We start from the raw sequence: 13790 nt of genomic DNA, 5'->3' as shown, positions 1-13790 counted from the left end.
GGTTTTCGTACAAATCCCCTGCAGGCATCCTTCATTGAAACGGAATATACCTCAATATATTGTAAATTAATTAGCGTTCAAAAAAGGGTGAATATATTTCACTGCAGTGTATTTTTAAAATATACATCTCAATATGTGGAAATGACAAAAATGTGTATATTTGGGCAGAGTATTGTAAAGTGTTGCAAAATCTCAAAAAGTGTTTTCAATTTATTTTAAATGTATTCTATTTCTGTAAGGGAACACAGTCTGTCTGGAGAAGCAAAATAAAGCCATTAAATACTGTACACTGTACCTTGTTCTCAGTGGGGGGGTGGGGGGGGGGGGGAGTGGCGGGGGTTCGGACAAGTAAACAAACTGAAAAATAAATACTCTTAAGGGAGAATATCCCAGGTATACCGTACTAAGTTAGACTACCCGTGAAAGGGTGAAAAGAACTAAGGCCAAGGAGCGTATAAAACTACACAGAAAACTGCTAGGGGAGATTATCCCAGTCAAACAGGTCTAACAGTAGGTATGAACTAAGGGAAGGAGTAAGAAAACTAGACAGTACAGAGTAATATACTCCTCTGGGCGGCAAGCCCTGCCGTTCAATACCAACAAAAATCTACCCAGAGAAAAGGGCAAAACCGAACAGAAAAAGGAGTGTAATAAAGCTGTCTCATAAAAAGAACTGAGAGTGTAAAGAAGGTGAAAACTAATGATAACAGCTCTAGTACCAAGGATTGATAAAGAACCACCCAAAATGTAACACCGAATAAAAGATTATTGTGCAACCTTAGCAAATAATCCCTTAAGTCTCAGCATTCAGTACAACAGAGATCTCTTCACCAAGGAAGAAGAGAGACTGTTACAGCACTGAAAAGTTACAAAACACACTGACAGAATTACCGGTTAACGAGTAACAAGAGTTGACACAAAAGCACTGACTGCAGACCAGCAAGAGCTTAAATAGGAACTACCGCAGGTGATCGCAATTAGCCCAAACAGGGGAAAGAAGTGACAAGGATGCCTTCCAGTGGCCAAGGATAGCCACTACCGCACAAGAGCTGAGACAGTTATGCTTAGGAATTCTTAGCACAAATTCAAGATCTTTAAAAAAAAACAAAAAACCCAAGAGTACTAACTGGTAGTCACTATCTGTCTGTGATAATAGGCTGTGATGATGTTGAATGGATTAGCGAATCACCGTTAAATACTGTAATTATGGCTCCGGTCCTGCCCTCTAGCTGTCATGGGTGGGCTGAGAAGCTGCTGGATTCAAGCCTACTTTTATTTAAGTGTCTTGAATATAAAAAATTATTTTTTAAAAATTGTGACGGATAAAAATGAAGATGTGTTCTTTTAAAGTTGGAATAGGGACAGGATGTGATGTTGGTCGTGCTGGGGGGGGTTTACGGGAGAGACGAGCGTCTGTAGGCCATGTGTGAGCGATGGGGACGTTGGTGCACTGACTCAGACAGAGAGATTTGAACGGAGGGGCTCGGAGTGGAGCGCGAAACAGAGACACTGAGGCATATAAGAAGACAAAAAGAGAGAGAGAGAGAGAGAGAGAGCAAACATCAAAGCCACAAGCAAGCCTCGAAAGTGTTTTCTCTGAAAGGTGTGTTTTGTGTCTGGAGTTTGGTGATGTGTGTGTGGTCTTTTGACTTCATGCTTAATGTTGTTTTGGAACCTCCTAATAAAGCAATACATTAGACAGACAGCCACCCTATTGGTTGCTGGTCTTTTAAAATTGCATAGCAATCATAACCTGCTCAGTTTGTGTGAGAACCGCATCACACGTTTAAAGAAGTGTGAGGGTTTTTCCAAGACAGTACATAATGTATCATGCAATTTGTTAATATTTTGTCTTGCACGTGCAGCATTTTACAGACCTACCAGACAAGATCTTTATGCAATTGCATTGTGGGTTTTTGAAGAAATGAACAGGAACCCACCATTTTGATTTTTGCTGTCAGATGTTGGTTGGTTGTTAACTGATAACCTCGGAGAAGAGCTAAAACATTAATTTAACAATATGTATGTACATACACGTAGTAAGGTGTAACGTATTACATTGCGTTAAACAATGAAGAATATAAATTGGTGTTTTAAAACAGTAATTAAACTAGAGATTTAACAACGGGCTATTCACCAACATTTATGAGGAAAAAAAATCCAAAAATAAATTTCTTTCAACAGTGTACTCTATGTTGGCTAAAATACAATTAGTTTCCCAAACTGAAAATGTCAGTGACATGCAGGAAAGGTTGACTTATGCAGTGCTTTAACAGGACAAAACCATATGGGAAACCATGGAAACAGTTGCAATAACTGCCTTTTAGCTGAACAATTTAAGCTTAAGTAATTTCTTTATTGGATTTTATAACATATTCTCCATCTGTGCACTGAGACAGATTGTACTCTTGAGTTCTAAAATTTGGAGACCACACTTGAAAGTCACGACTGGCACAAGTTTCAAACCCGACCTTGGAGGGTTGAAACCGTGGTAATACTAATCTGTTCATCTGTGGTACAGCAGCTCACACACCGTAGATGAATCTCATCTCACATTTGCACTGTAGGAAAGTCAACTATTTTCACCCGATGGATGGTTACCTGAGTTTGTAACTCCAAGGTTGTCAGGTTGATTCCTAGATGGAGTCCTGCAATATCTGGTGTTAAACCTGAATTGCTTCAGTAAAAATATACAGCTCTATCAATGGACTGTATGAAAAGAATTTGAACTGTGTAGGCCTACTTCACATTGGATTGAGATGTAAGATGTCAGACAATAAAGTATATTAAAAAAGACTGTCTGCTAAAGGGCTAAAATGTAAACGTTTACATATGAGAGCAAAAAAACACTTACAGTATAGTCGTATTTGACACCAAGCTATGAGTGGTTAGGTTCTCTGAACCAGAAACCTAACCTGCCTGTGTTTGCCTCACACACACACACACACGCACCACTTCCTTTGTCACAGGCATTGCTTGTATTGTTGGTAGCGATTTCCCCTCTGAGCCGGAATACTTGACGCGTGTAGGCAGAAAAACATGAGACAGACTCTGGCGCCTACACAGACGGCAGACATGAGGGAGCGGAGCTGGATCGCGCTCGTCCTCTGCCTGGGATGTGCTCCGTTCTCAATGCCGGGGGCCAGGAAGACGGGTAAGCGCTGCTCTCTTCCTCTCCGTATTCCAGGGCCACGGGCTCACCGCGCTCTGCCAAAACCGGGGGGTTGGGCCAGTCCCGCACCTGGAGCTAACTCTTTAAACCACGAGATTACACATAATATGTGATTAGAATGTTCTCAGCTGAACATTCTAAATGTTATGCTGATGTAACAATCACTACTGGTGTTTGAAAGCAGTGGAATTCTAGAACACTGGCATTGCACAAAACCTGCTCTTTAAAAAAAAAAAAGTCATTACACAAAACCTGCTCTTTAAAGGGTTGAACTTTATTTTACTTGCTGTCAGTTTTACCCACCATGCTTCAGATACATCCTTTTTCAAAAGGTGCCTTCAAGATTCACAGGTTATCATTATCGTCTTTTTTTAAATTTTTAGATTAGGTGCTGTAGTTTTTATTCATTCATCTTTCATTTTCTTATTTTGTGATGATGCTTGGTTTTGTCGAATTTTCTCCTAGCCTGCATATTCATGACCCAGTGTGTTAACATTAGGATCAGTTTAGTCACTGGATTATTTCTGTATGTATTTATTCAGAAAGTTTTTGTTTTTTTCATACATTCGTTCATCTGCATTTTCTGTTGCTGGGTTTTTAAGACCTGTTAATATCACAATAACCAACTTACATTTCTATACATGAACACGGTCGATATCATTATCTGTGTGTAACAGCATTATCAATACATTACACTATTTTGTTTATTTGTATTCTACAAACCATCCTACTTAAAGTCATTCATGAATATGACACATTATTAAAAACCCTAGATGAGAATGCAGTAATGTCTGAAACAAGCTGTTATCATCTGACTCTAAATGGCTTCAATGTATTATACTAACAAGCCCCCGGTTCATAATATATATTAAAATGTCTTTATACAAATAATTAAATGTGACATGACAGATATAGGTGTTTTTTTTCTATGTATGAGTTCCTGGTTTCACTAGACAAATGTCACAGTTTGATTATATACAGTTTGATCTTCATAGATTTTTAAATGTTGTTAAATTACCTAGATAGGTGTGTTCGGGAAAATACTTTTCATTTTCATTATTTTAATGAATTCATTTATATGCATGAATACAAATATTGTCAGTGTGATATTATCATCTGGATTTCATTACTGTTTTTAAATGTTTGGTTTAAAAAAGAAAATAGTAGGCTAATGTCATGTTTGCAGTGAAAAATCTGGGAAATGCTGTCTAGGTGAAAACCCGGCTACATTTGGTTGAAAAGTGAAAGTTTTCTTGCTTTTATTCTAGAAAGTTTTCTGACTACAACTAGGATGTACACAGAGCTATATGGGGGTGAACCTAGTGCATTTATGTCAAAAAGCCTCTCAACCTAGATTTACACCCCTCTAGACATATAGATTCCAGCTTTTGCTCACTGTATAAAATATTTCTGAATTGAAGACCAAAATCAAGAAACTTCATTACCATATCAGAGGGATTTGTTGCAGTGCAGCTCAAAAAGACAAGACAAACACAGTCACACAATTCTCATACAATACCCACTATCTCATAATAAATTGTCCTCAACAATCAATGTAGATGCAAGGGAGTATCCAGAAATAAAAATTAAAATAAATAAAATTAAACAACAACAATAATACTAATAACTATAACAATAACGTCCAATAAAATAACATAAAATAAAATCTAATAAAGCACAGCGTGCAGCTGCCTTGTTATGCGTTGCTAAAACAACCTTTGTTGTGGTTAAGTACTGTATGGCTGGAGGATGAGAGCTATTGAGAAGTACAGCAGTGAAAGCTCCGCAGCCTCTTATTAGCAGGAAGTGGCTTACGGAAATAGTGTTCTGGGTGAGACGCGCCCGTTACACACTTATAATGCTTTTGTCGGAGCAATCTGCTCTGATGGTTAACAATAAAACTGAGGTGGGAGGTGACCTTTCATGGTCTGTAAACCGTACCAGATGGAGACAAAAACAAAAAGAAGTAAATGACAGCCCTATTCAAGTTTAGCATTGCCTGCTTGTGCTTGGACAACCCCAAAACTTCCACTACTGTCTCAAATATATAAAAATCCAAAAGCCTTTGAATTCTTACGCAATGGAGTTGGTGTTGTCCCCCATTTTGTTGGGTTGCAGACTGTACTACCTAAAAACTTAAAGGACCCTCACCCTCCCCACAGTTTGACCCACAATAACAAGCAGTGACAGTTGATCTTTCCTCCTTCCTAAAACCAACTCCTGTTTCTTTGGTTTTATTAATATTGAGGTTTAAATTGAGAGAGCACCACCTCATGAGTGCTTCAACGTCACTAGTGTAAGCTGAGTCATCCCCATTGGTAATCAAACCTACAACTGGGGTGTCATCAGCAGGCTTATAGATTTATAGTGTCCGAGCGAGACTAAATGTTATCTGTTAAGAGTTGAATTAACACTGTTAGAGTCAAATTAACACTGTTAAGAGTTGAATTAACACTGGAAATTTTACTGTGCAGTGAGTAGAGCCATGGCGACAGCACACAGTTTGGAGGCATTCCAGTACGGAGGAACCTGGGTTTTGAGAGGTTGCTATTAATTTTTACAACTTGTTTCCTATTAATCAAAAACGTACTGAAAATGGTATTTCCTATTACAAGATACAGTAGCTATCTGATTTAAGCTACTGTATGTTATAAAGCGATGTAATAAGTTATATTTGAGAAGCTCACATTAAATCCTTGGGATTAATCAACAATAGAAATAATCCCATTTAATTAAGTACAGAAATGCACATGGTTCTTCAAAATGTTTGAAGGTAAAATTCAATATAAATGCAATATAATGAAATATAATAGCAAAAATCATTTTGCTTGTTTGGTACTGGACAGTGATACTTTTCAACAAATATTTCACCTTGCAGAATGCATTTGAAATATCTTTTTGCTTCCAGGTTTTCTCCTGTCTGCAAAATCTCACCTGGTTCTGTATAATGTATTTACATATTTCATCTGATAATGTTGCTTTCTTACGCGCTAGTTTAAATGAATTTCCTTGTGATGATATTGTAACACTATAATACAAAATTGACTATTCCAGGCCGACCCACCACTGATTTGAAAGGGAGACAGCCAGCAGAAATAAGAGCAGCAGTTGGAAGCTCGGTTACCTTAAACTGTTCCTTCATCTACAACGGACACATGAAGGACGCGAGATTCGGAAAATTCTACGCTCAAAATGGCCGACCAACGATGAGCAACGATGATATTGTCAAATGCAGACAACGTGCTTCAAAACAAGGCAATCTTCATTGTACTTTTTCCTCAACCATCACCAACATCCGCCTAGAGAATGAAACCGTTTTTTACTGTGAAGTGTCCATACCAAAGGCTAAACGCATCATTAAAGTGACAGGCACTGGCACGGCAGTTACACTTTATTGTAAGTAAAGAAAAATCTCACTGTTCTCACAATATTTTTATTGTTTAGAAAGTGCTTTGAGGACCACATCCTGAAAGGCACAATATAATAATAACAATAACAGCAATAATAATAATATTAATAATAATTATTATTATTTACACATTGATGTTACGAGAATTATTCTGTTTGCTCCAGCTGAGGCCAGCTCTATCAGAATCCGGCGCCCCCCGCAGTTTGCATCAGGAAGCGAGTCAGTGCTGACCTGCGAAGCGTCCGGGTTCTACCCTCGGAACGTTTCGGCGCAGTGGTTCCACGGCGACGCACCGGCGCCGCCCGGCAGCGCGAGGGACGTCATCGCCGCGGCCAGCGACGGCACCTTCTCCCTGCTCAGCAGCTACGCGTTCCGGGCCCGCGCCCGCGACCACGGGGTGCGGTGCCGCTGCCTGGTCTCCCACCCGACCTGGGCGAGGGGGCGGAGTGCCAACGTCACGCTGGATGTCGGCTGTGAGTGTGCTACGGCACGCTTCATTTATAACCGCAACATTCTCCTGCCACCATTTCACATACGGGCGCTTGTGTGGACGTAATTTGTATGTAATATGCGTCTCGTTTTGGTTCAGAGGTGGAAAATCCAGGTTCGGAAAGTAAAAGTCCTCCCTGGCAATTTGGGTAGCCCAGGGAGAAGTGCGTAACAACAGTCGAGCCTGCTTTGAATAAAAGCCTGCATTAGATTCTCTGTGCCCCCTTGCATGAGAAGGGGTCTGACTTTAACGATGCTTCTCAAATGGTAAAAGACAGTTTTGCTTACATTTGGGATGTGTGACTCAAAGCTCAAATCACTGTCAGTGATAACAGCTAGGCTTTTAGCCTGAGATTTGATGTTCTGTGATAGTGCCTTATATTGTGTCATTATTTTGCATTTTGAAAGAAGATTGTAGTTTTATTCAGTTTTTTTGTTTTGCTACCCAGACGGCCCCGGCTTTGTGAACGTGACCTCTGACCCTGGGCCGGTGACACAGGGCTCGCTGCTCCTGCCTGCGGGTTCACCTCTGACCTTCTCCTGCTCGGCGGACGGGAACCCCCGGCCAGAGACGCGGTGGCTGGGGGGAAATGTAACAGCGCAACACGTGGGCGGGACTCTGCAGCTGGCTGCAGTACGGGAGGAAGACGGCGGAACGTATTGGTGCTTGGCGAAGAACTTGTACGGAGAGAAGAATGCCAGCATCACTCTACTGGTGTCTCAGAGCCAGACGTCACCTGGTAGCCTCAGTGAGTGTAAATTGTAGTCAGGATTCAGTAAAAACAGTGGTCCACAATTCTAGTCCTGGAGAGCCATAGGACCTATTTGTTGGTTTGCAGAGAGCGGTGAATGAATATTTTCACACGATCCTGGAGGTGGCATGCCTTTTATGAGATTGCTAGAGTTCACACTGAATTTACAAACAATGTGGGGTTCGCACAAAAATGAAGGTTAAGCTCATGTTTCATGAATCCCACATTGGTTTTTTTATAGGAACTTTTCTTAGAACAAAAACAAGAAGAATTGAATAAAAGTTTTGTGAATGACACCCAGCAATTGTAAGGTCCCAGGTTCTAAGGAAAATAAGGACACTAATAAAGATGTGGTTTTAACGTGTAGTCAGAGGATGCTTGTTTTCCCTCTGTTTACAGGACTGCTGGCACTTTGTGTCCTGGGAGCTGTTTTGATGATTTTCGTTTTTTCCCTTGTCTGCCTTCTCACAAAGAGAATGAACAGGAGTCCAGCACATGCACAGACACTCTCAGGTACAGCACAGCTCAATGCACAGACACTCTCAGGTACAGCACAGCTCAATGCACTGACACAGGTACAGCACAGCTCAAAGCACTGACACAGGTACAGCACAGCTCAATGCACTGACACAAGTACAGCACAGCTCAATACACAGACACTCTCAGGTACAGCACAGCTCAAAGCACTGACACAGGTACAGCACAGCTCAAAGCACTGACACAGGTACAGCACAGCTCAATGCCTAGACACAGGTTCTAGCAAAAGCTCAATGCAAGCATCTCAGGTATACACAGTCAATGCTGACACTCTCAGGTACAGCACAGCTCATGCACTGACACAGGTACAGCAGTCAATGCACTGATTCAGGTACAGCACAGCTCATTCACAGGACACTCAACAGGTACAGCACAGCCAATGCACTGACCAGGTACAGCACAGCTCAATGCACAGCCACTCTCAGGTACAGCACAGCTCAATGCACAGACACAGGTACAGCACAGCTCAATGCACTGACACAGGTACAGCACAGCTCAATGCACAGACACTCTCAGGTACAGCACAGCTTAATGCACTCACACAGGTACAGCACAGCTCAATGCACAGACACTCTCAGGTACAGCACAGCTCAATGCACTGACACAGGTACAGCACAGCTCAATGCACAGACACAGGCGCAGGTATTAATCTGTGTCTGTGAAACCGGCCCTGTATGTAACTGCAGTCTTCTCTCTGTTGACAGATTCTCGTTCTGAAGGGTAAGCTCAGACACTTCATTTTTTTTTCATCTGTCAGTAAAATTGTCTCATTAATACTCCGTTTGGTGCTTTATGTGATTAACTTTATTCAGCTTTATCGTTTTGTGAAGAGGTTATTCTAGCATAAATTCCAAGCTTCTGACAGAACATCTCACTGTAGATGAAATATCCTTGAGCCCATTATTTTTAACTGCTGAGCCGATTTTATTGCGATCTTGACTGCGATGTAGAGCTAATGTTTTGTTTTCTGTGTGAAGTCAGCAGCATGGCTATTGCACACACACATATGCATTTTACCTATACGGTATGAAGGAGCACAGAATGCTTTGACTTTCATGCGAACTCCAAAGTATGACTGCCATTACGAAAAGTCGAGCTTTTCTGTGCCAACGCACAGGGCATCTGCCCACTTCATTGCAAGTTTGTGCAACCTTTTTCGCCAAACCGTCAAAGCCTGTGGTTTTTGTGGTGTTCAGCATGTGGCATGAATCTCTCAAGGGTGTGAAGTGAAATGCAAACCACCTCGTGCCGGGCCTCTTATTAACGGATTTAAATACAGAGAGTTTTCTGAGCTGGCTGCCGACACCATTTGGCAGGCAGAAACATCTCGAAGCGCGTTGTCTGCGCGTGGAATCTATTAACGTCTCGGTGCTTTCCTCCCCTCAGCGCACTTCCTCCCCTCAGCGAGAGCCAGGGTGCTTCGCCGGGTAAGGTCCATATTTCTAACTTTCAAAAATTGCTCAGATGCAGGATTTTCCCTTGATTAAAATGTTGCCACTTCTCTGTACTGCAACTTATGTGCATGTTTGCTTAACATATTTTATAGAGTGCTGCTGTGTATGCATGTACAGTACGGGCACAAATTATGGAAACACCGTGCTTAAAAAAGGATGTTTAGTACTCTTAAAATTTGGATTTGTGCCCTTTTGTTGTTGTTTCTCAGAGCCATTTTCGTCTGTAAAAACAAAACAAACAAAGAAAACGGTTATATTGTTGACCACATGTGGTAATGACATTACGTGACCATCAGTAATTTGAAATTGCACAAGCTAAAAAAAGAAAATGGTTTCTTCTTTGCATGAATATTATCACTTTATGCGAATAATACTGGACAAACAAAATGCATGTTCAAGCTGACTATAAAATGTCCAACAGAAAGATACATTAGGCTGCTTAATGATGTAGGTATGAACTAATGCACATAGGAAAGCGTAATGATTAATTATTTCTTAATTTTTATTTTATGTTGACGTTTATTACATATCACATTTATTATGCCCAAAAGAGAAACTGCAACAAAATAATGAATTAATCATCCGACTGTTTATAAATGCAGTGTTTCCATAGTTTGTGCCAGAACTGTATGGATGAACACATGCAGTATATACATTTATGTACGAACGTGCATGTACTGTTTATATATATATTATTCAGTGTAAATGACAACGTATGGAGTGTACTTGAAATGAATGCACGCCATTTTATACAGTGAGTACCATAAATGCTGTGTTTCCTCTTTCGATTTTAGACCCCATCTACTCTGTGCTAGAGCTCAGCAGTAAAAGAGCAAGACAGCGGGAGCCAGGTCAGTCTGTTTGTGCGGGTGAAGGAGTGTTAATGCTATCTGCTGTCTGCACCTCTACAGCAGCAGATCTCTGACATACCCTCTCTTTTTCAAAGTGCCCCACACTGTGGACGAATCACAGCCGATCTACACCGAGGTCAAATTCCCTCTCGCGCCCAGAAATCGAAACATAAGGGTAATAATTCATTTATAGTTTTTTTTTTCTTTTTTTTTAAATAAAATTTTATCCATGGGTTCTGGGACTGGGTTACAATGACAATGATTCAAGTTTCACAGCAAAAATAAGAAATGAACACTGTGTGGTCCAAAGTGTTTGCTCTTTAATGTGTAGTGACAGCGACAGAGGTAATGTTTTATGAATGTAAAAAAACAATCCTGAAGTTCTGTTATATGTTTTTGTGCTTTCATAATTTGCAAACCATGAGTGAAGAGGATGACATTTCTCAGAAGAAAAACAATATCACAAAACAAATTATTTGATCCAAGTGCCCTTATTTATAAACTATAAGGCAGATTTGGACAATGAGTCTTATTCACAAAACTTTTCTAAAAGTATTCGTACTTTTATTCTTAAAAATTTTCTTACGTAAAAACAGTATGAGATTCATGACACATGCGCAGACCTTTGTTTTTTGTGCGTATTCCAGGTGTATGAGATTATGAATGCTGGCTATTTGTAAATTTTATGCGCAAATCCTGTCCATGTGATTTGCATAAGGATACAGCCATGAACAAATACAGATAAGAAAAAAACGGTGAATGCCTAAATGTTCTTGGAAACGTTCTTACATGCAGTTTACGATCAAATGCTATCATGCACGCTTGGGGAATGAGGACCAATGTGTTAGTTACTTGCAGACTTGCCCAGTGTGTTTCTTGCAAACTTGCCCATTGTGTTTCTTTGCTTGGTTTGAGGGCAGTCTTTTGTGGTGTCAGCATTACCAGAATGGCTTAGAACACTTCAAGCGCCCTATTTTCAGGTTGTTTGCGTCTGTGGCCTCAATTTTGCTGCAGACTGTGGTTCACAGACTGAGGGGGAGGGGGGAGGTGGGCATGTATATTAACTGAAGAACATAAATTAAAGAGAAGAACATTTGATTCAACAGCACACAAATTCAGGGCAGAGTAATACATAAATCATAAATGAACACACCCACAATGGAAAACTCATTCCACAAATGAGATGACAGGTATACGCAAGAAGGGTGGAAGAGGCGGGTGGGTATATTGACAGGTAATCTGTAAACCCTCCTCTTAAAAATGAATGCATTAATGGTGAACCCATTCTTCATATCAGCTGAAAGTGTACAAGGACGTTCTCAAATTAAGATCCTCTTGGTGGAAAATCCAGGTTCAGAAAGTAAAAAAGGCTGGCAATTATCTGATAATTCTGATAATTAGCACAGTATGTAGAACTAATTAGTGTAATCAGCAGGCTGAGTTCACGGGTCGAAGAAACACATGGCAGAACTTTTACTTTCTGACCCACCAGACTTTCCACCTCTGCTTTATAGAAATGAATGCATTGATGAAGAACCCGTTGAGCAAACGAGAAATAGTCTTATTGGTGGAGTGGTGGAAAAACAAGCTCAATAATCGTTTTCTTTCTTGCAGGAAGCTACTGAATCTACCATTTACAGTACGGTAATATTTCGGAATGCCTGAGGCCACCATGGTGCCAGACGAAATCGCCAAAACAGTGACCATAGCGTGATGGATACGGCCTAGCTGGACGTACTGGCCAGATCTCAGAATGACAGTTTTTGAAAGAGACCGTTTGTGATTGTACACTTTGGTTAGTGACGTGTCGACAATTCACGGATCTGCTAGGGCTGCATTCAAATTGTACTGTCAAGTAAAGAGTGAAAGCACTTTTAGTATGTACTTCCCCTGGATCTGTGGTCCGAGCAGGGTTGCTAAGGCCTACAGGCCAATCATAATATACTCTTTCCCCCAATAAAGTTTTAGCATCAAACAATGGAACCTGAAAACCTGACAAGACTTGTATTCGTCCAGCATTTGTCCTCAATTCATCGCTCAATTCACAATTAAATGCAATTGTTCTTTTTTTGCCTTCCACAGCATCATTTGGGTAGTTCACCAACAGACATCGACAAAATTAACTCTCCCAATTGTGTTCGCCAAGCAAATAACTTAACACTTGGCTTAAAGTTCACGTCTAAATCAAGGGCGTTGATTGAATCCAGATGCCACTGCGCACTGCCACATGTCCGCAAAGATGACGTTTCATAGCAGGTTGGATTTGAATTCACCCCGTGTGATGGTCCACATACACAAGCTGCCTGTACAAGGCCAGACACCCTCTTACCTCTATTGCAAACCAGCAACCCAGCAGCAGTTGTTTTTGTTTTTGCTTTCAAAATTGTTTATGCTGGTTTACAGCCTGTATATATCGTTCCAGTGGTTTATGGAGCAAAATAAAGTGCACTTTATTCATTTGTTGTGGTTCTTTTTCATACAGGAGTGACTGACCGTCAGGCTATTGATTCAAAACTGAATTTGGGGGTCCTTTTGTATTCTCCCCTAGGTTTTTTCCACATCATTTGAAGATAAGAAATGAGCAGCTTAAATTAAACTTTAATTCTAATCAGTTCACATTGGAAATTGCAAAAAAAAACGCAAACTATAACAGATACCATAAGTGATAAAACATACTAGCTTTATTGAAAATTATTCCTTCTTTTTGACAATATTCTTTTTGACAATACTCCCTCCTTGAGAAAACTTTTTGTGGCTATTTTTTTGCAGCGATTGGCAATGAAATTGGTGCAGGATCACTTTAGAATGTAGAACTCGCATGCATGTTTTTGAACATTCAACTCGTTTAATCTTTGAAGCACAAAAATAAAATAGGCCAATTATTCCTTCATGAAAGGTTTCAAAGGAGCACCCAGTCATTACTAGAACTCTTGATGTAAAAAAAAAAAAGGAAAAGATTTAAATCAGAAAGTTCAATGTATTTCTGAAACTACACGTTGAGGCCTTGTTTTTTTATTTTTTTTAACATATCTATTCACTCATCTAAAAATGGTTTTAGGCAAACATTGTGTCAGCAGGAAAGAAAAAGAAAAAAAAAAACTGAAAAGCTGAAAGTTGATGAGAATT

At 40.2% G+C, this 13790-nt stretch overlaps 1 protein-coding gene and 1 long non-coding RNA gene across 2 annotated transcripts; both read left to right on the top strand.

Annotated features, from left to right (window-relative positions):
• Positions 1-2952: 2952 nt before the first annotated feature.
• LOC135264015 (hemicentin-2-like) lies at positions 2953-8499 on the top strand. The gene is made up of 5 exons (XM_064352577.1): positions 2953-3154; positions 6227-6568; positions 6746-7054; positions 7520-7819; positions 8222-8499. Exons 1-5 carry the CDS (start codon positions 3040-3042, stop codon positions 8419-8421), a joined length of 1266 nt encoding a protein of 421 aa, XP_064208647.1. The 5' UTR covers positions 2953-3039; the 3' UTR covers positions 8422-8499.
• A 283-nt stretch (positions 8500-8782) lies between these two features.
• On the top strand, positions 8783-13121 carry LOC135264014 (uncharacterized). The gene is made up of 4 exons (XR_010332586.1): positions 8783-9786; positions 10608-10664; positions 10760-10839; positions 12279-13121. It is a non-coding gene; the product is annotated as an uncharacterized LOC135264014 (long non-coding RNA).
• Positions 13122-13790: the final 669 nt, after the last annotated feature.

The sequence above is a fragment of the Anguilla rostrata genome, chromosome 9 (assembly GCF_018555375.3).
Source record: "Anguilla rostrata isolate EN2019 chromosome 9, ASM1855537v3, whole genome shotgun sequence".
Taxonomy (NCBI): domain Eukaryota; kingdom Metazoa; phylum Chordata; class Actinopteri; order Anguilliformes; family Anguillidae; genus Anguilla; species Anguilla rostrata.
The sequence above is the reverse complement of the archived record's forward strand: the minus strand, read 5'-3'. Positions and strand labels throughout refer to the sequence as shown.

What these genes read in the sequence shown, in the direction of transcription:
- LOC135264015 (XM_064352577.1), top strand. Translation starts at nt 3,040, where the DNA reads ATGAGACAGACTCTGGCGCCTACACAGACGGCAGACATGAGGGAGCGG. An exon ending in GCCGGGGGCCAGGAAGACGG is followed by an intron (nt 3,155 to 6,226) that starts GTAAGCGCTGCT and finishes TGACTATTCCAG; the next exon opens with GCCGACCCACCACTGATTTG. An exon ending in CACGGCAGTTACACTTTATT is followed by an intron (nt 6,569 to 6,745) that starts GTAAGTAAAGAA and finishes TGTTTGCTCCAG; the next exon opens with CTGAGGCCAGCTCTATCAGA.